At 39.6% G+C, this 22,330-nt stretch overlaps 2 protein-coding genes across 2 annotated transcripts in view; one reads left to right on the top strand and one right to left on the bottom strand.

The window, feature by feature from the left end:
• Positions 1–4,766, bottom strand: part of LOC128082107 (histamine H3 receptor-like) — a 15,231-nt gene extending 10,465 nt beyond the window's left edge. The window contains exon 1 of the mRNA XM_052685944.1: positions 4,516–4,766. Coding sequence (XP_052541904.1) covers positions 4,516–4,766 — 251 coding nt within the window. The remainder of the gene's footprint in view (positions 1–4,515) is intronic.
• Positions 4,702–22,330, top strand: SHCBP1 (SHC binding and spindle associated 1). Its single transcript, XM_052686841.1, has 13 exons — positions 4,702–4,834; positions 5,213–5,383; positions 5,793–5,908; positions 7,586–7,794; positions 8,453–8,545; positions 10,982–11,215; positions 11,304–11,472; positions 12,689–12,809; positions 15,691–15,822; positions 16,656–16,774; positions 17,479–17,565; positions 17,913–18,054; positions 18,850–22,330. Exons 1-13 carry the CDS (start codon positions 4,765–4,767, stop codon positions 19,161–19,163), a joined length of 1,977 nt encoding a protein of 658 aa, XP_052542801.1. The 5' UTR covers positions 4,702–4,764; the 3' UTR covers positions 19,164–22,330.

Here is a 22,330-nt window from a genome sequence, read left to right as displayed (position 1 = left end):
TTCTCCCAGAGGATGCATCTTGTATTGCGTTTACTTAGAAACAAAATAAAAAAACCAAACAAACAGGGTACCTATCCTGAACAAGCTATGATAACCATAAAATGAAGGCTTTCATTAAAGGAATTTGTTATGAACGTTTTGGAGGAGTTCTGGAGTTGTGTGCACTTATGAATCCAGCTGCCTCCAAACATACGTGCCATCCAGCCTACAAGAAATAACATTCTTGCCAATTTTATTTAGATGAGTAGATTGCAGTCATTAGGAAAGACTGGGCCACGTATTCTGTTGTTTTAGAAAGCCACCACAGAGGATATTCCAGTATCTGCTGTACTGAGCAGAAAATGTGTTTTCTATAGGAAATGTTTTTCCTGACAGGGCTTAAACATACCTTTAAAACTTCAAAATATTTTAAGAATTCCATTACAGGAAGAGTTGACTTTATCATTTGAGCATATGTGCAGTTACATGTTGTGTTATAATTTCACATAAGCATATACATTTCAGCAGTATTTAGTGAAATTGTTGTAATTGCACACAAATTGCTAAGGAGATTGAAAGCATGGAAAATGAAGTCAACTACAGAAAAGCATCTAGAAAAGTCTGATGTCACTGTGCTTTAGTTCTGCTTTACCACATCCAAAGCAAACTGGCTGCCTATTGCTGTTCTATCAGCTGAAGTAGCACACTTCAGATAGCTCCAGCCTTTCAAACTACCATCTGCTAAGACATAATCGTAAGCCCACTGACAAGTGTTTGTCAGAAATCACTTCATGCTAATTGATCTCTTTTCCAGCACATTTCAGTAGCTAATTTTTAAGACCCAAGAGCCATCGTTACTCTGCTTTCATTGTCAAGATAGGGACACAGCTGTACTACAGGGAAAAAAGAACTTAAAGCACTTGAAATACAACAAAATCACAGGAGGACAATTTCTAAACAGCCATGTTCAAAATTTGAACTGAAATGAAGCATTGATCACAGCAACATAATGTCCCATCACCAACAGCTGTGTTCTTTTGCATCTTTAGTAAACTTATTTTGTTTTGTTTACAGTGAGTGAGGAGGTGCAGTGATCACACAAAACCAACACTGTCAGCAATTTTCATTCTTTTCAAGCTTGCCTTCTTCCTGATGTGATTATGCCCAATGATTTGTTGCATTCTGCATCTGCAGTAATTGTGATTTCATCCTTATCTTAATCACTGTTTCTTTCCTGTTTTTTGTAAGATGTGGTCAGCAGCTCTCTGGGTGCAGAAAAGTTGAGTGGTCACTGTCAGCAGTGATGCCTGTTCTTATGAATGCCAATGGAAAATGACAGTAATATGGCAAAATATAGCTTTCATAGTGTTGTGTGGTGCAAAATGGCTGATAAGTAATTATTGTAGTATTAGTCATAAGGATGAATCCTCTTGGCAATTTCCATTTTGCCCAAATTCATTATTCCCATCAACATTCAACTTCAGTTTTAACGCTTGTTGGAAAATCTGTCTGCCTGCTGTCCACGTCTGAAGAAAGAAAATGGTTTATTATGGGTTTTGTCCCTGTTGCATCTTTGCAGTCAGTTGAAGAACACCTTGCAGCGCTCAGTCTACCGAGTTCTTCAGGACAGCGCTGCAACATCTGCAAAAGGGACTGAGCTCTTTTCTGGCCTTCCTTCAGGGAGCAATGTGTCTGTCTGGAGAGATGGCCTGTCCGGTGCTGAGGGAGCATGGCTGATGGCACTTCCATTGTAGATGAGTCTTAGTTAAGTAATCTGTATGGGCTTGAATTTTGTGTTATTATGTAGCTTATTTCTGAAAGTCATTATCTAGAGTGAATTCCCTCATTCTGAAAATGAGGCACTTGGCAATGTCAGGCATGTTTGTGGTTAAAAGAAAGTCAACACACAGCAGATAAAGTAGTGTAAATCTTGAAACTCTTCCGGTGAATTGCAAGAAAAGAGGTGTCTATAAACACAAAAAATCCAAATCTGTAATGCTATTACTGTGGTTTTAAGAAATAAGGTGTTGGACCAGTTTTAAGTCCATGAAGTACATTTCTGAAGAAGCCAGAGTTGAGGAGGTTCTGAAAACCGCTTAAATTATAGTAGAAAAAGCACTTCAGAAGCATCCTCTGCTAATAAAGCAGTAATAGAAGCAAATGATTTCAAACTGATTTTTCTGATTTTCAAAGATATATTGGTTGCAGTGTTACGGCTCCATCTTTGATAGGTGTAGACATTTGGACGAAGAGAGCTCACATGTGAAGCTCCAAAGTAGTTCTTTAAAAGAACACATGAATTGGGTTTGAGTTTCTGAGGGGATGAAGCAATGAAGCTATAGAGGTTTGCAAAAGTTCAATTGCTTTTCTGGTTGTATTTGATTTATTTAGGCTTACAATGATAAAATACCTGTCAAAGAACATACTTTATAGCTAATAACCCAAATAATTAACAGCAGTCTGCAGTTACATGGCACAGTTCATCCCCAGATATAAAAGTTGTTTACAAATGAGTTAATCAAGCACATGCAGTAAAAAAAATATTGTCTAAGTTTTATGATGGAGAAATGGAAGCCTAACGAGATTAAATTATTGCCATGGTAACAAAAGGAATTTGTGTCAAGAACAGAAATGTATGCAGACTTTTTACTGCCTTATGTACCATTCTTTTTAGACTTTTTTGTGTCTTTTTATTATTTCTTTCCCATCACTGTGAATCTGTGCTGATTCTGAACCACTTATCCCACACATATCTGATAGACATTTTCAGACTGACAAGCCATATAAAAAGCTTTTTTTTCATTACATGTAATAATATAATTTGATCTTTTGATACTTGTATTTTAAGGTTGCTTCGTAATGAGAGGTAAAGAAAATATTGCTTTAAGAAACCTTAAAGTAGAAACAGTCTGTGCTTTCAAATGAAATCTGCATATATCCACAAATGAGAACTTCTGTCGAAGGGTTTCTCATCCAGCAGTGAGTTAAAATAGAGATGATGTTTCTTTGGATAGGAGCACTGGATAAAACACTGCTATTTTTCTTTCGGTTTTTAACTTCGGAAATGAATTTCCAGGTGGCATGAACAGACACTGCTCCAGTGAGGTCAGTGGCGCACAACGAAGTTCTGGTCCAAACTATCCAGGTGAGTTTGTATCCTACATCAATTTCTCTGGACAGATGCTTTTTCTTCATAACCTCACAGTTAAAATTAAGGGTCGCCCTGACCTGAGGAACTGCCTGCTCTTACCTGCAATAACTGGCAGCCATCAGGCTCACACTTTGGAGATCTGAAGCAACAGTTCAGCAGAATTTCCCCCAGCAATTTATTTCCCACTGCACAGCAGCCCTGCTCTGCAGGGGTGACAGTCTGACTTGCATATGCAGTCTTCAGCAGCCCTCAGCCGTGCAGCTTCTTTGAGCCAGGGCTGTGTGTTACAGCAGCCTTTGAGAAAGGCGTTTGGTTGATGTTTAAGCCACCTGCATAGGGACTGCTGTGATGTGGCTGCCTGTGAGGTGCATGCTATCTTGATCCCCAGCCTGGATGAATTGCACACGTGGGATTTGTTTCACCATGGTGTTCCTTCCATTAAAAATCAGTGAAATATCAAAAGAGAACAAATTAATACTTTTTAATGCTAACATTACATTTTACATAACAATACATTTTTAATGCTAAGCATGTTAATCATGTTTGAGATCTAAGGCAGCCCTCTCGTGTCTGTTTCTGTTTTAAAGCAATTGTGGCATTAAAAAACAAACAAACATATAAAAGACAACAAAAAAAAAACCAACAGCAATTTGAATAGCCATTGTTTGGAGGAAAAATGGTGGCACGTCCAGGAGCAGCTCTGCAGAACACCATTCTACATGCCTGGCTCCAGCACTGACAAAGCATGCTGTATGAACATAACCTGTTCTGTCCCAAACCTGTGACATTGATCTTTTCCTTCTGAACTGCTTCCCACAGAGCTCTGCACATTCTTGGCTGGAGCATCCTAACCTTTCTTGTCTATTGTTGCTGCCTGTCCTCAGCACCTGTAGTGATGTCCAGTCGCCTCATCTCTGCTAAATACCCACTCTGTAAAATACAAACATCTTCCAACTGCTTAGCTTAACCTTACTTACCTTCTTTGGAATTTAAACCTTACTGGACCTGTGGCAACTTTACTTTCAGATTATCTGAATAGCCACAGTAGAATCTGCTCCAAAAGGACACAATCTGCTTCTAGCAGACACAACAGTAAGCAGGAGCAAGGTTTCAGCACAGAATGAGCCGTGTTGCTGCTGAGCATGAGGCTGCTGGGCAGTCTCATTTGCCACTGTTTGAGGGTGAATTTGTTCATGCAGACAGGATAACAGAATTCTCTCTTTTATCAAAGAAGGTGCGTGTTCAAACTTGTACCAAATAGGGAATGGCACAACCTAAACTTGATGTACTTCCTGCCACGGATAATTTGGGATGTGTGTAAGTTACCCTCCAGGCTGTGTAATATTTTGCTGGTAGGTCTGCCAATGACATGTGAACTGGCTTACTGAGCACGTTCTGCCTGCCCTTTCCTCGCCAAGGAGCCATGTTTAATTGGCAGAAATTTGCGTTTGTGACTCCAGCTCTGCGCCCGGTTCCTCAGCCCAGGTTCCTCCCAGTGAGCCCAGACCGCCGGCCCGCCCCGCGGCGCAACGGCCCGCCCGCCGTCCGGCAGCCAATGGGGGCGGGCGCTGCCCGTGACGGCGGCGCGGCGAATTTGAAATTTGTGCGGGCTGAAGCGGAGCGGAGTGGGCGGCATGGCTGGAACGGGACTGGCGGGCGGGAGCGTCGCTGGGCTGCAGGGGGGAGCCGAGGAGGCGAAGCCAGGTGAGGTTCGAGCGCCCTGGGGCGCGGGGGCTGCGGCTGCCGCTGCGGCGCGTGCGTTCGCGCAACCGTTCGCGCGAGGCGTTGCTGCCGCGGCTGCGGAATTCGGGCTCTGAGGAATAAATTCGCGTGCGTGGTGCATGCATGGCCTGCCGGGATCTTTGGTAGCACTTCTGAAGGAGTACTTGAAGTTAAAATCGCCTTATAATTTTCAGCGTATGAATTTCAGCGTTTTTGTGGTGCATTGTGAGATTTGTTAGGGAAAGCAGGCGTGTGACGGACCTCGGGCCGAGCAGGGGTTGTTTGGGAATAGAAGAGCGAGCGATGATTGCGTGGACCTGACGGCCTGTGGGGTTTGCTTTGTTCCCACTGCTCCCCCAGGTCCCACCCAGCAGGATGAGGACACCTGCAGCGATTATGGAAGCCGTGACAAGCCGGGCACTGCCCTGGGGAGGACTGTACCGGATGGGAGCGCGCTTTTTCCTGATGTTTTTCGCACGGATCATCTTTTGTTTTATGAGCGATTTAAAGCTTACCAGGATTACATTTTGGGTAAGTGATTTTAGTAGGGAAAGAATATGTGGCAAGGTTTCTTAAGACTTCTGCTCTAAGTGGAGTCAGTTCCGCCTGAAACGCTCGCTCTCGATAGCGAGGACTGGAACACAGATGGGGGGTGTGTGCCGTCAGTGCTGGGCTGTCTGCTGACACCTCAGCTGACGGGCCCAGGAAGTAATGGCTTTAACATGAGTAAATGCGAAGGTCTGAAAGGAAAAGCGCTAATGCTGGGCCCTGTGCTTGGTTTTATTGGTGTTATTAGAACTTTTCTGCGTGTGGTGAGACTCCTTGAGATAAAGCACAGACTCAGCAGCACTGCTGCTGAAACCTTCTGTGCTTTTCATTTTTCACTGAGAACTTTTCATTATTTTCTTACATAAATGCACTGCCTTCCTTTTCATTTTAGCTGACTGCAAAGCTTCTGAGGTGAAGGAATTCACGGCTGAGTACCTGGAGAAGGTCCTTGAGCCGTCGGGATGGCAGGCTGTTTGGCGCACTAATGTGTTTGAGGTCCTCGTGGAGGTAAATGGAATGTGGTTGTTCGGGCATTGGTCTCCTACTAACGTCATTTATCTCTCTGACAGGTAGATCACTTTCTATGAGATTTGTGAACTGCTAGAAAATAGTATGGTTTTTGTATGTAATTGCCAGTGAGGACTAAAGCAATAGGAATTTGTTTCAAAAAAATCCTTATTCTTGAACACCATTTTTGTACACTGCTGTGCTATCTATACCTAAAAGCCTGAGGTTGGAACCTGTAATCTGAATACTTGTATCGGGGACTGTTACGGCAGTGAGGCACTGCTGCTCAGAATGAGCTCTTCAGGGCTGCAGCAAGTCACAAGTCCAGAAAATTATGCACTAGGTAGGCTTCCTATTTTTTTTTTTTTTTTTTCTTTATCCCATAGTTCAACCTTGGAATTTAGCTGTTACTTAAAGCTTACTTCTGCTTTTAAAATACAGCATTTTCAGTGGGACAGTTGGATTGTTTTCGAGACACAATTGTGGATAAACTGGTGTTGGTATCTTGAGAATAAGCTGCATCTAGTTCCGTAAAGTTGATGTGGTCAGCATGTCATCTGTGGTTTTGAGTAGAGCATGATTGCTGTTTGCAAGATAAATTTATCGGTGCTAAACCAAAATATTTGTACAGTGTTCGTTTGCTGTGTGCTAGAGCACTGCATAATCACTTACCTTTTCTTGAGCTTCTCAAGAACTGGGCAAATAATTTTGAACCTCAGAGTGGCAATATAAAGCCTGAATGATGTCCCTGTGTGTAGCAAAAATACACCATATGGGTTAGTTTCATAGATCCTCTCTAGTGTCTGAAAATTTCTTGGGAGGACTGTGCTTAAAAGGAAGCAACGTTCTCAAAGGGATCCTTGAAACAAGGAGGAGGAGTCCAAGTTGGTATGGGTGCACTGTGAGTTTAAGCCTGGTGGGCACACGAGGGAGAAGTGCTTTGTCCAGAGCTGGCTGCTGGGGTAGTTTTCTCAGTCACCAGGCTGTGGTCACTTCTAAGTTCTTCCTATCATTAACATTCTTCTGTCTAATCTACTTTGATACTAACAATAGCTCTTGTAGACCTGCTGGAGGATTGCAGGTTTGGGATCCTCCTTTTTTAGGTCTACCAGTATCTGAGTCTTTCATATTTGTGCAAACCTGGGATGTTTGATCAAGCTTGAACTTGTATTACATGTTTTCAAAGGGGAGGAACTTCATCTTTTGATGTTTTCAGCAAAATTAGCGATAAAATAGTTTGCTGATGAACTCATGGGATGGTTTATATCTTGTGGATGCTTTGAAGAATGAACCATAGAAGAGTCTAGGAAAACTGTGAGGCATGGATTTGTTTGAATCTGAAGATCCTATTTTTTGTGTTCTAAAACCAATTTGAGAAGCCATTTACTGGCCTTGGATAGGTGTTATGAGTTTTGTTTTTGTTTTTGTTTTTTTTTTTGAACCTAGTTTTGAATGTCAAAGAGATTACTCCAGATCTTTTGGTTTTTAGGAGTTTTTTTCTGGGATTATCGTTTCGTCTGACCAGATTGCCTTTGCTGTAATACGTACTGTGTGTTGATCTGTGTGGGTCAGCTGGCACTTAGTGAGGTCTGCTGGGTTGTGCACATCGTGTGCACCTTCCTCAGCTGTTTCTGTGGTTCTGCGTAGAGAAATTCTAAGAGCTGTTCATTCCAACAGGTGGTTGATGTGGAGTACTCAGATCTGAAGGCAGTTGTGCAGCTCTGTGAGCCTTTCCTGTGCGAGTCACAGGTTAGCACCTTTACGTTGGAATGCATGCAGGAACTCTTGGAGCTGAAGGAGCGTCGGATACCGCTGCAGGAGCTGTGGGTTGTGTATGATGAGTCGGGAGAGTTTGATCAGACAGCACTAGCTGTGGAGCATGTCAGGTAGGAAACTGCTTTAAGGCTGATTCTTGTCTTGAGCAATTGCACTCTGGTTGTGTGCTGTCCTGAGTTCTTGTGGCTAGACTGGCATCCCCACGTGTCTAGCTTTCCACATTCAATATTATGACTGGTACCATGAAAGCTATGGGGAGTCTGATTACAGAGGAAATGTGTTTGCCTTTGGTAGCTGAAGGCAGTCACACAAAAATGGGGTGTATTTATCTGAGAAGAGACTCATTCTGCTGGCCATTGCTCAGTAGCGGAGACCTGAGCGTGTATCACAGAGGTGGCAAACTTCTTGTGGAGAGGAAAAGCTTAGTGGAAAGAAGCCTGGCCAAAACTGAATAATCAGAGAGCCACAGAATCTTGTGCAAGTTTTCTTTTTAAATCCAGATTATACTCGCTCAGTCTCCTGATGGAAGTCAGAAGGACTCAGGCTGTCATGGATTTTAATCCAAGAAATACAAATTAAAACTCTTCATATAGAAAACCAACTGTTGTGTCTACTAAATGATTACTTACAGGAGGGTGATGTGGAATTGGAGAAAGAATGTTTTCATTTGCATTCTGTAACCTATTACGTCTGTATTTTTAGTGCCACTGTCTCTGCTTGTTTAAATGTGGCCTCTTTTGTGTTTAAAAGCTTACTTTGCTTCAAAAGGTTCTTCTACGAGTGCATCTGGAGGACCTGGGATGAGGAGGAGGAGGATGATTTTGATTACTTTGTGCGATGTGTGGAGCCTCGACTGAGACTGTAAGTGTAACACTTGTGTTAATGGGTGGGACCACAGGAAAGGGTGCTGTGGGAATAGTGGCATGCATAAATCTCCAAGGCATGTTTTCACTAGTGAATTAAAGCAAGCCTGTTCTAGTAGCAGCCACTGTCTGTTGCTCTATTTTGTTACAGAAGAGGGTACAACTGAAGTTGCTGCTTTATTTCTGAACCCTTGTGTTTTCCTGTAATCCCTAACCTCCCATCAGATGGCGCTCCGAATCCAGCTATTGCCTCCTTGGACCTGCAGGAGTGACTAATGTAACGCTATCTAAAGCAGGCATGAAATGCTGTCATACCTTTAGGCATAGAATAAGAACCAGAATGGAACAGAATGTAAACAGAAACTCATAAATCATTTATACTGAAGAAGGATTATGTGCATTTCTGTTATCTGTGGGGTTAGTTGGCATTAGGTTTTCTGAAGGTGAGTTTTACTTTTTTAATGCCATCTGGTTATATGGGAATTGAGCAGTGCATGAGGACACAATCTGGTTACGTGCTGGAGGGGGTTAAATAACTCAAGCACACTTCTGTTTTCAACATAGCATAACTGAGCATGAGTTTGTCATTCAGGTGCAAGTCTGCTATGATGCTTTGGAACTAAATCAGCTATTACTTACAGCTAACCCTGAAATGCTCTTCAGAATGTAGTGTGTGCTAGAATACAGTGTATAGCACAAGCTTTACAAAGGAAATTAGTATCATTGCCTGTACTCTGAAGGTGGCTGTGGGTCTCTGTTTCTAACAGGACACAGTAAGTTTTGAGGATTCTGATATGCTTGGATTTCTAAGAGATCATACAAATTAGAGGGAGGTGTTCTATGTGGAAACTAGAAATTATAAATGTTTGTGAAGTGTTTATACGTGTGAGCTTGCAGTGCATGGCTATTCTGTTGTTGAGGTTTTGGATCTTTATGAAGTCTTTGCATGGAATTAACCAGAATGCAATGGTATGCCAGGAGAGATTGTTTTCATCTGTGAATGACCTTAGAGTTGGTTTATTTGGGATCCAAAATGTTTTTTAAAAAAAAAAAATTAAACAAAAAAAAAAAAAAAAAAAAAAAAACCCAAAAACTTCAAGTAGATGTTATCTTTTTTCCCATACTGCTTAATGCGAAGTCTCTCCTCCAAACTGTGTTGATGTGAGTGCCATCCTGTGTTGTGATTGAAGTCCTCATGTGTTGACTCTAAAGCTGCATGGAAACACGTGATGCTTTAAACTTTACAGATCTCTGGTGTGCACTCTTTCAATCAGAACTGATAAATTCATATGTGCTGTTAGGATGTAATACTGTTTTTTTTTGAGGCAAGTAATATGAATTGTTTAATTGAAGCTTGGGGGAAAAAAAAAAATCAAGATCAAGTTTTATGCATTTTCATAGTGACCAGCCCTAAAATGAAGTATGCATTTCAGGACCAACCTACATTTAACTCTTAGTTTCCATCTAATATTTTATTTCTACATTGCTATAAATCCTTTTTTACATTTAATCGTGCTGCATTAGCTTTCTGCTGCCTCTGATTGCATTGCCAAAATCTTGTGAGTCTTTTTTCTTTATATCCTTTTTATTGTAATTGCATACTTATTTACTTCTCTGATTATAGTTCTTTTTCTTGCTCTTTTCTGAATTAAATGCACCACTTAAAAATAATCTTTTGAACTTTGAAGATTTGCCCTTATTTCATTCAGTCTCTTCAGCAGAGTTATTTATGCTGTGTTAAGTTGGTTTTCTACAAAACTGAAAATGTTAAGTCTTGTTTTGTTTCATGTTATTAATTATTGTCCAGCATTTCTTTTTCTTTTTTAGTGACTGTCATAAGTTCTAAATGACTGCCTAGCACTGTCTACTTGGCAGATATCTTAATCTTAATGCAACTTCAAGCTGGCATTTTCTACCCTGTAATTTCATTTGTAGAAGATACTTCTGGGGTGACACAAAATTTCCTGTGCAGTGCTTTCACATCTTCATCTCGTGCAGATACTGCCTTATTTGTTTCTGGGATTTTGTCCAGGTTATTGTTTAGGTTGCTGCTGATACAGACTTCACATTATGGGCTTATTCTTGTAGTTTAGACATAGCTTTCTCAGGCTTTCCAATAAATGCTTGAGAAGTAGGCTAATTTTGATTTCTAATGGATCTAGGAGTTGTTGTGTTTTTTTTTTTGTTTTGTTTTTTTGTAACTGTACCATTTCTTTTAGAATATGTTTCATATAATTGTTACCTATCTGCCATGAGAGATCATTTAGAGAAGTAAGTAAAATATTTGTATGTTCTGAGGGTTTTGGTTTGATGCAGACTGCAAAGAATTTTAACTTCAGTAGTAATACAGGGCATCTCAGATTCTCTCTGGGTTTGTATTTGATCTTTCAAAATTGGAAATGAAAGTATGCTGATCTCTGGCTCTGAATTGCAGGCATTATGACATCCTTGAGCACCGTGTGCCTTCTGGTCTTGTTGCTGATTACCACAACTACTTGTCTCAATGTGAAGAGCTCTACAGGAAGTTTTTAAATGTGAGGAACAACATATCAAGCAGTGATTCAGACTCTGAAATGGAAAATGTCTCCATGGTGGAGGGATTAAAGTTGTATGAGAAAATAGAGCACTTGAAACAAAAACTAAAACTAATTGAGAATCCTCTGCTGAGGTACTTAGCGGGTTTAATGGAAGGGGAGCCCTGATGGGGAAAGCATGTGTAGAGTGTTCTTCACTGAAGGCTTTGTTCCTTGTTCTAGGTATGTATTTGGTTACCAAAAATACAGTGGTCTCCAAGCTAAAGGTCAGAGACCAACAGGTATCAAGATCACTCATGTTGTGTCCGCAACGGTGATGGCGAGTCTCTTGCAGTCTTTGATAAGGGACAGACTTTGCCCTGAGTCTTGTGGTGAAGAACTAGAAATACAGGTAAAGTAACAGCAATTGCCTGCTCACCCATGATTTTGTCTACTCAAGCAACAATACAAAAGAATCGTGTACATGAAAGACGATACACTTGTACAGTACCATTTTTGAGTCTGAAAACAGCACTGTAATTTAATGAGACAAAGTTGCAAGTAATTTCTCTTAATTTGTTTGCTGAGTAATCTGTGTGAGCAGTTTCCTTCCCATGTGTAAGAAATAAACCTGTAATAAATGTGCAAAGGAGTAATACTCTAATATTAGATAGCTCTGTATTTTGAGTTGCTGATAACAATTTAAGGTTTCAAGAAGGAAATGCCATTCTATTGCTATGGTTCTGCATAGGAAACTTGCTTAGGAAACTTATTTAGAGCAATTAGTTTTAGTGACTTCAGCTAGGATTTTCAGCACTTCAGCTTAGTCTGTCATACAGAATAGTCTGTAGTCCTTGGGCCCAAATGAAATTGCTTGCTGTATTCTAATCATGTTCATGAATTGCAGGTGGGCAAAGCAGACCCGAACAGAGCATTCCCTATTAACTCTGGGGATATAAATCAGATTTTCTCAGTTGGCAGTTGAGTAATTTTTACAGGGCTTGCCCTAGAATTTGCCAGGACGCAATAAACTCGAAGTTTTTTGTACTATTTGTTTCCTCTTATGCAGAATTGCTCAGAGGATATCAGCCTGCACTTTTCAGGTACTGAGGTCTTTTTTTAGGGAAAAGAACAATGTGGACCTATTATTTGCCACTGTGATGTCTCAACTCTGTTCTGGAGTGACTTGCTTAGAAATAGGGTTCTGCATGTTTGGACCGACTCAAATCTTATTGCTGAGTTCTTTGTTTTTATTGGCTTTTCTTTCCCGTCTGCTATGTGCTGCTTCATGTAATTCATGGCAAGTCTCTTGAAACAGAATTCACGTGTTGGCCTGAAACCCAGGCCATACTGAAACCTGCTTTCCAGTGCATATGCTCTTCAGTCTGCCACTGCCCCAGATTTCTCATGGAATGGACGTAACACAAAGGAATGCTTTAAGGCTGTTTTTGTCTAGAGTGCTATGATTGTGGAATTCCAAGTAGAAACGGCCTGTTAGTGGTGCCATTATAAAGGATTTCTTTCAGGCAAAGGCAGCAATGTTTAATTAAAGAACAAATTTAAGGGCATAAATATGTCTATTTTATAGCGTTTTTTCAGGAGTTGATTATGTTGTTTGTCTCTTACAGTTCCACAATGATCCGCTGGCAGCTGTAAATGCTTGTTATGAAGGAGACACAGTCATCATCTGTCCTGGTCATTACGTTGTGGATGGCGTGTTCTGCATTGCTGATTCTATTGAAGTGGAAGGTAGAAAGCTTGCTAAGGAGAGAGTCCAGGGTCCTAAACTAGCTATGCACAAAGATTCTTTTTTTTTAAAATTTGGAGAAGCTTGACTTGGGTATTTGCTTTTTACTTTGGAGTGTTCCTGTTTCTGCTTGTAGACTGTCTGTGGTGTATGGTGTTCTATTAACAACAGTTATTCCTGCAAATAAGCTTAAAGTTTTGCTGATGAATAGTGAATTTGCTGTTTTCTTCTGTTTGACTGAATTATATAGGTACTACATCTAGTACTGTTACCTATGGAACTAGATGTTGTACCTATAGCTGTATCCAGCAGAAACACAATTGTATATTTTTACATCTGACAAGCACAGATCATTCTGAGAAGCTTCATTTTGAGTACTTAGTGGAGGTTCTTGTTCTCCTTTGCATTCTTACAGACCTAATGTACTTCATAGAGGTGGTCTGAGACTCACTGCCAGATAGCACTCATGAATACAGAGGGGAAAAAGCCAAGTTCTGTCAACTCAGTTTATGGTATTTGTTGTGCCAGCTGTGCATATGGGCTGCTGATGTAAATCTGTGCATTATGTGATGTACCTGGATAGAAAGAGCTATTGATTTAGTCTCTGTTCTGTAGAAGTGGACACACCATATGTGATTCTATTTTTCTCTCCAAGTATTTGTTTCAAATACTCCTGCATTGTCTAGGTTATGTTACTGTCTTTTCCTCATAATTCTTAGTTTCCCAGTGTAATTTCTCTGCTTCAGGCTTGCATGCTGCTGTAACATAATAGTCTGTGTATTGCTGGGGCTTGTGCAGCTGTTCATGTTCTTCTTCGGCTGTAGTTTTATCTTGTCAAAACTTCATTATGGGAAAGGCTGGGAATTTAATTTCCTGCTGCTTGGAACTATATTTTCCTTGCCCTTCTCTTATGAATATCACTTTCTCTTTTGCTCTTCTCTTGTATGATTTATATAGAGTTGTGTGCTGGTGGACAGTGCTGGTTAAAGGACTTCAAACTGCTTGATTTGCTTGCAAAAATTGATTTGTTCTAAAATTGTGTGGACTGGAGTTTATGACAACTTCTCTCATACTTTTGAGGAAACAGTAATGCAAATGGTGAAATAGCACTCCCATTAAAGAATGAGGTATGCTATATTAAGAAGCAAGGCATGTAAATGTGTCTTTAGTACAAACTGCACTCTGAATAATGAATATGTCAGGGTACTTAATCTTCTTATATGGACTTCTGTTAAAGAAGTTTTTATAGCAGTAATAGCAGCTGAAAACATTTGAAGTAGGAGCATCAAGAAAGAAGTTGCTGGCACTAATCTGAGTGGCTGGATAGAGCTGCAATGAAGTTGTGACTCATCAAAGATATGATATTGCTTTGCTTAGTAGTGGTGGTATTTTTTTCCATGCATGTGCAAACCAGTGCTGTGGTTGAAAGTATGAGGAAAAGAAATACTTCAGAGGACTGGGGAAGGTTAAAGCTGTAACACAGGAAATTATAGTAAGGACAACTTAATCACTTGGTGAAGGTATGCAGCAACGGTACCAAATAACTTTGCAGCTTGTACAATAGTTGAAGTTGGAAGAGAAGCTGAACATCGATCCTAATACCTGTGATCAGAGTTATGGGATGACAGTTGCTGTTAGCTCCTGTAAAGTTGCTTAACAGGGTGTACAACCTTGAGCTAGCTATGTATTGAACAGTGCTTGATGGCAGGTGAATCAATTTCTCTCTATTCCTTGTCTTTCAAACAGCTTCTTTACTGCTAGAGCTGCTGCTTTGTAGGTGAGGCAGGCGAAAAGCTTGGTTAGAAGATCTTTGGGTAGTTTGGACAATTTTTCTTAAAACTCGTACCATGAATGATAAACAGCCTCATTCTTTGGGGTGTATAGCTAAACAGGATCTGCCTCTTGAAGTCCCAGGGTGCACTTTCTTTCCATACTGAAGTAAACTGCCCCTTGCTACCTCCTCTCCAGGAACCCTAGAAAAAGATTACTAGCTATTGTAGTGTGCTGAAGTATCACTAAACTGCCTTCAGTTGCTGTCTCTAAAACTTTCTCTCAGCTCTTGTTCAAAAGCTTTTTTTCAACCTTTCTACTTGCACATTATTTATTTATGTACTTGGTTAAAAGCTAGCATCCTGTATGGGCACTTCTTATCTAAGCTTTTTTGCGTGTTCAGAAAATGATAGGACTCATACTGCTTTAATAGATGTTGCATTATTGCTTTCCTTATCGTGATTCTTGCCAGTGACAAGCAATAGAAGCTTTACATGCTCATAAATTTCCCTTTGAGTGTTTGAATGCTGACAAGTGTGGATGGCTTTAGTAAATCAGTGGTGGCATATGCTTTTGAAAGTTCCTTTTTAATCTGGAAGTCCATATAACACATAACACAGGAACGTGTTTTGACCCAGGTTTCATGCAAACAGTAAAGCTGAGTGAAACTTAGGACTATAGCATGAATTTCTTTTGTTTCCTTGCACTGTGGTAGTGACTGCTTCCTCAGAGCCCCAGCTTGCTCTGCTGTGCTCATCTGTTTTGAAAGCCAACTGCGGGTTCTCATGTGGCCTTTGTTACTGTACCTCCCTCCAGAGTATTGCAGCCTTGGGGAGTGAGGACTTGGATCTCAGTGAATGTGACCTCTGTTACACATCTGTTCAACTGGCAAAAATAATTTGGCATTTGATGTCATTCAAAGAGGGTGATTTGGAATTCTGGGTGATTTCATTCATTGGACTGTAGTGCAGAAGGGTGTAAATTGAGGCTTGGCCAATGGGTAGAATGCTATTTGAGATTATCTAACCTCAAGTTCTAAATCCTCTTATTTGATGTGAATATCTGCCTGTGATTGTTACCAGTTGCTCATCAAACTTTCACCCCTGCTTTAAGGCTATGGCCTGCCAGATGACATTGTGATAGAAAAGCAAGGGAAAGGAGACAACTTCGTGGACTGTACAGGAGCCAATATAAAGATCTCCAATTTGAAGTTGGTGCAACATGATGCTGTGGAAGGGATTTTAAGTAAGTATAAAAGCACTTTAATGTTCTTATGAGTCTTCTGCGACTTTCTTTTCATTTTTTTAAACGAATCTAGTACACAGAGCTTACTGGTTTTAACTTTCAAGCTGTTGTAGCACTTAGGCTTAACTTTTGGGTAAGATAACCTTGGATGAGATAACTTGATCTCTCTTCTCTTGGGTTTTGCAGCAGTAAGTCAAGTTTCAGTGTGCCAGGCTACGTGGAAAAGGAAATAATTTCTCATGCTACAAAGAACTCCCAACACTTGACAGCTCTTTGCTGAGGGTTGATATGGACTTCAGAAGTAGCACAGATGTTTGTTTTCTGACTTAACTTAAACTGAAACTCAGATAATCCCAAACTGTATCCATTGAGTTTGGCCATGGCTGTTTCTCTTTGTAGAAGGTACTAATTAATACTTAGCCTTGGCAAGCATTTGTTTTAAAACATGTTTTCTTAACACCTGTATATATGTATCTAATAACTTATTAATACAAAAGACTTTTAAGAAGGTTAAAAAAAAAAAACAAAAAACAAAAAAAAAAACAAAAACCCCAAACAAAACTGCTGGAACTAGAAAAACAAACAGTGGCTAACCAAACAAAAAACAACTTCAAGGCAAATCTTTTGATTAGTGCTCATTTGTAGTGTACCTGCTTATCCGGACAAAATACCATGAGCTCAAACTATGCCTGAGCAAATCAGTAAAACTTGCATAAGATGTTATTTAAATGGTCATTTTGACATACTGTAAAAAATATTGTGAATCTATCTATCCATAGGTTTGCTTTTGCAGATATGATTCATTTAACAGTGTTTGTTGTGTGTGTATGTAGATGTTCATCAAGGGAAAACAACTTTAGAGAATTGTGTATTACAGTGTGAAACTACAGGCATAACTGTACGAACTTCAGCTGAACTGTTAATGAAGAACTCAGATCTGTATGGTGCCAAGGTAGGAAATAGCCAGTTAAAAATTTGTTTATAGATTTAAATAGAGTTGTACTAGGCAGTGATACTCTCAGTGAAGGGGTGGTTTCTTTCCCTCTTGTGAGAATCTTTACAGGTTATCTTGAACATCTGTGTGTTACATTAAGAGATTGTTCCCAGGGATCTTATGGTCTTCAGTAGTACCCAATGAAGTATCTCACGCAGGGGCTATCTATGAAACAGTGATTACTGCATTGTTGAACTGATTCATGTCCTGCTGTATCTTTAAGGTGATTTTCTGTGTTGTTTTTTTTTTCCCCCTGCCTATAAGTAACTCATTAATCCTAGTTTGGCAAATTAAGTGACCTTCTGGATGCCTTATTCTTCTGACAAATATGATATGATATCCTTCTGACAGAATTGAACTCCGATTAGCACACTTGGGAGGATGATAGGGCTTTGAATGTTGAGGTGGATGTCTAAAGAGCCAGAAAGCGATAAAAGGATGCATAGTCATTCTTTGCTAGTAATTTTATAGACAAGCAACAGTAGCATTACTTGTGGGACTTCCATGTTTGATATTGCTGTTCAAGTTAACAGAGCTGTGAAGCTTCACAGCTGGAGTGGTGCAGTTAAATGAATGAGCACCAAGATCAACCATGGAGATGTCATGCCAAATTGTCAGCATTCCTGAACTGTTTGTGAACTGCAGTGGGTTTTGTCTCGTAGGGTGCTGGTGTGGAAATATACCCAGGTAGTACGTGCACCTTGTTGGACAACGGCATACACCACTGCAAGGAGGGAATACTCATAAAGGTCAGTTGAAGGCAGAATGCACTTTTTTCTTCAACTTAATAGCACACAAACTTATAGCTGTCAGAATTGGTGCAGATAACTTGTGTTTAGCTTGACTTATAACCATGCTTTCTTATAGTGGAACTCTTGTGTATTACAACTTATGATGGTGGTACTTGTTTGCCTTGGGTTGGTACAATGAAGCAATGTTTTGTTTCTTGTTTGCCAGAAAGAGATCTTTTGCAATATTGCTTGCATACACTGAAAACATTCTAGCCAATGCAGAGAGCTAATTCTGTCTAAAAGTGAAATGATTTGCATCCCATTGGGTGGACATAACAAGTTGGATTTCTATTTCCTTTCTATAGAATTTCTTAGATGAACATTATGACATTCCCAAAATAAGCATGGCCAATAATGTGATCCATAATAATGAAGGATATGGTGTGGTCCTGGTAAAACCAACTGTTTCTTCTGATGTAAAGGATGCTTCAGCAGAAGGAACAACAGGTATTTTTCTCTGACTTCATAGAAGTAAATAAATTAAAAAAAAGAAACAGAAACGCTTAAGCCTAGTATACACAAGTTTTTTTTAATTCCATAACTAGGAAGTGAGTCTTTCAAAAACTTCTCACAATGTCTGTTTTGATTTAGTTGGAATATATCTCTGTAACTATCAGAACAATGGAATTTCCTGAATTAGACTTCCTGCAGGTAAATACTGTGTATATCTGTGCTCTGTGCTATGTGTACACTTAGAGATATATATATATATATATATATATATTTTTTTTTGAAGTCCTTAAGCATCTAATCTATACTTCCCACTAAGCAAAGCCTGTATAACTACCTCAATCTTACAGAAACAAGAGTGTTGATCAGCAAGAAAGCAGATGTGACTTCTTTTATGGCTCTTCTGGTTCATAGTTCTCTGCTCCATCTTTCCTTTCAGCACTAGAGCTGAGACGTGCTGGTTAGCACAGTCTTGCAGCACAGAAGTTGTTTTCTGCAGTAAATAAAATGTGACAATTGTATTTCTCTTCATATGTCTTATTTGAGAACTGCCAGTCACAAGTATGGTATGCAAACACAGTCTATTATCACTGTTACTTGGTAGCTTGAAGTCCTTTTGAGAGGAAACCTTTTCATATGCTGTATTTGAAATGTATGGTTGTCACTAAACAACTACCCAAATGTGTGGGGTATGCAAATGTTACAATTGAAGAAGACTTCATTCTGGTAGTTTTAACTGATTTGGCTATTTTGCATGCTTGGCAATGATGTTCTCCTTGTTCCCTGATCTAGGGGATGCACAGTCTACCCAGTCAAGTGATGAAAAAGCACATGTAGAGGGCTTCAGACAAGAACAACTACCTGAGTGTGTAGCTGATGAATTGGAGTTTTATAAGCAAGCTGAGATTTCTGAAGGCAATCATGAAATTGTAAGTGAACTTGGTGCTGCTTCTGCAAAGAAGAGTCAGATGCACAGGAAAAGGCTGAGTGAACTGGGAATCACAGAAGCTGATGACAACTTAATGTCACAGGAGATGTTTGTTTCTATTGTGGGCAATCAGTTCAAATGGAATGGCAAAGGAAGTTTTGGTACTTTTCTCTTCTGACAATCCTGATTCCTAGTGGCATTGTAATAAGATTTGCACAAGCTGTTTTTTTCACTGCTACTTTCTGAGGAGGTAACTTCCACCATCTTTCCACGTTAGTAAAATATTTATTAATTATATATATATATATATACACACACACATATATATAGCATGTGAAAACTACTTTCTTTGTGCAAGCATGGGCAATGCTGGTAGAAAAGAGAACTCTGCTTATCTATGGACTTGCTCTTTGCTAGCTGTCATTTTTTGTTGTTTTTTTTCTTCTTTTTGGTATATTTATTTAACTCCTTTGGTTCTTTTTTAACATATAAATAAATCTTTCTACAAACAAAAAGTTTATCATGGAAGAATGGAAAACAGCTGCTCAGCAATTGGTGGTACATCTTCCTCCATAGTTTTTTTTAAAGTGCTGTTAGCCTCTGCATCCCTCCTATAAGAGAATGATAGACTTAGTTTTGTGTGCCAAACAGAAGCTGGTGAACTGTTGCATGAAATGTAGTAGTTGGCTGCCATGCTTTGCTTTAAGAATTTTTTAGAGAAATTGGCATCTGGAAGGATAGCATCGTTCACTCTTCTTTGGAAATAAGCTGGCACACAGCAGCAGCTGCCACTGCCTGTGTACCTCTGACATAAGGAGAGATGGTGTCTAACTAAAACTCTGAATAAGAAATAAAAACAGATGTTTCTATGGTTAGTGTTATTCTACTATATCTTTCAGCACATTATTCTAAAATGTTTGAAACTCCTATGCCGCGTATAGCAGCAGATCTCTTGGAAATAAAAGGAAAACTAAAAAGGAAAAAAACCAAGAGCTTTGCATGAGATCTCATCAGCACACAGCTATGGAGCATTTGGTTTAAGAAAAAAAAAAAAAAAAGGCATTTCAGTGACTCACCATTCATTACAAATTAACTGGAGATGAAATTTGGCTGAACTGCTTGCCCCAGGACTCTGCCTTTTCAGTGTCTCATTCCTTATAAATATAAATCCAAATACCTTATTTAAGCTTATATTGCCTTCGGGAGTTATATTTCCATACATCAGTTCAAAACCAGTTCTACATGTTTAAAAAAAAATAAAAAATCCCAAGTGATTCAAGGTGGTGCTGTAAAACACAGGATGGTGTTGAGAAGAAGGAAGGTGCCAGCAAGAGAATTTCGGAATAACTTCTGCAAGTAACTTAGCAGGTATATACCTTCCCTTGCACTGTAGAGTGTTGCTTAAGGTGGAGATGAGTTGTCTACTCCAGGTTTTTCACTCCACCCACTTCTGAAACTTCAGTGGGAATCAAAATTCTCTGGAGTCTATGACTTGTTTGAGTGTGAACAATAGGTAGAAAGGAAAAGAGAAAAGTGTAACTTAAAAGCATTTTTTTTTTTTAAACATGACCTGCAGCATTAATTGCAGCTTTCCTATCCCCCTGCTGTTTTTGTTCTGCTCAGTGCACTTGACTTCAGGACTGTGCTTTTGAGTTTTAATGAGCCTGAATGCCATTACAACATCTTAACATGCACAAGACAATAAATGTTTGCAGTTTAGTGGCTGTAACAAAATACTTAACTCAAGTGAAATCCCACTACTTGTACTGACAGTGGTGATCTTATGGGATTTATCATGTCGTGTGCGATGTTCAGTGCTTTGATATTATACTTTTAATTCCTGAGTGCAATCCTAATTAACAGTCTAGAGCTAAAAACTGATTTTGTGGTTTTGTAGCGAGCTGCCTTTGTGATATGTAGGTAGCATTTCTTTCTCTTGTAATTAATTTTAAAGCTGGCTTCTGTTGACAACTTCTGAGTTCCCTTTTTATGTTCAGCTTAAAGTTTATGAAGGCAGAAATTAAAATATTCTTTTCCAATATCACCATTTTTTTTGGTCTGTTCCTGTGCCATGTGCCAGTGGTATGCTGCTGTATGGGTTGTCAGCAGGTGAGGAAGCAACATATGAAAAATAAGATTTTATGCAGGAATTCTGTTGTAAAATTGTGGCTTAATTCTTGATGACATTAGAGCTTTGAAGGACCAAACTTCCAATTGAGCCATGCCCTTTTTGTGGAGTTAGGCCTTACCACTGTTTTCTACTTCAGCGCGTGCATCTTCAGTCCAGGCTGTTGTTTCCGCAAGCTGTAATCCTAACCAGTAATTTCATCTGTCTTTAGCACATTATGTGCTTATTTTCTCAAGTATGTTCTTTCTTTATTCACTTCTTTTGTGCTTCTTTCAAGGCTGTGCTGTCACTTTCTTGCCAACTTTCAGTTGTAGATAAAATAGTGAATTGAATACGTCACAGAAGCAGTTAGTGCATCGATCTGTCTGCAGTAAGGGGTATGGCCATAGGCTGCCACACATTCAGATGGTACTGGGGAACAGGGAGGATGATTTCACAGATTCGTGCTTCTCTTTTAGTGTTTTGTTTTTTTTTTTTTCCTCTCAGAAAGGAAAAGAAAGCGACAAAACCTCTTTTGGAAAGTGATGTTTAATTCTGTTTCACAAATATTTTTGCTCTGCCTGTCCTCTGAGCTGCCTGACTAACTCAGACAGTATTTTTCATGTTTCACAATAAGAAAATAAAATCAGTTCAGTATGTCCTGTGATATTTCCCGTCCGGTTTTCCTCTGGCCCTGTTTAGCACTGCTGTGCCTTCCTGCATCGCAAGGTCCTTGGGCAACAGCCAGTTCTGCACTGTGCTTTCCCCTCTTTCAAATACAGGGTTTTCTTGTAAAGCACTCCTGCAGGCTGGAATTGATGCTGTCTCTCTAAAGTTCCCTCTGAAGCACTATTCTGTTCTTCTCTAAGGCATTATACAGCACAAAAGGCAAAAAGAATTTTATTTTTCTTACGTGAGTTGAAATCAACTAACGCTGCTCTGCTGTACAACCAGAAGATATCTGCAGGCCTCAGAGTGCTCCTGAGTGAAACGACAGCTTGTGCAATGTGGGCTACGAAACAAAACTGAATTTATGGTATCCGCTTGTAATAAGCTGAATGGTTTTTAAGCATGCCCATGTGAAAGTGTTGAAAGAAATTTAATCTTGAAGTTACTTGTGACCCTTGGCTTTTTTTCCTTCACCAAGTTTTTAGTTTTCTAAGAGCAATATAAATGCATCAAGTTAGAGTTGTATATTAACTGTATATAAAATAAAAAAAAAAAAAACAGGGCAAGAA

The sequence above is a fragment of the Tympanuchus pallidicinctus genome, unplaced genomic scaffold (genome assembly GCF_026119805.1).
Source record: "Tympanuchus pallidicinctus isolate F22 unplaced genomic scaffold, pur_lepc_1.0 scaffold22, whole genome shotgun sequence".
Classification (NCBI taxonomy): Eukaryota; Metazoa; Chordata; class Aves; order Galliformes; family Phasianidae; genus Tympanuchus; species Tympanuchus pallidicinctus.
This window is presented reverse-complemented; position numbering and strand designations above follow the sequence as displayed.

Coding starts and splice junctions, on each gene's coding strand:
- SHCBP1 (XM_052686841.1), top strand. CDS start 4,765: ATGGCTGGAACGGGACTGGCGGGCGGGAGCGTCGCTGGGCTGCAGGGG. Junction 15,823..16,655: donor TGCTGTGGAAGGGATTTTAA/GTAAGTATAAAA, acceptor GTGTGTATGTAG/ATGTTCATCAAGGGAAAACA. Junction 18,055..18,849: donor TTCAGCAGAAGGAACAACAG/GTATTTTTCTCT, acceptor TCCCTGATCTAG/GGGATGCACAGTCTACCCAG.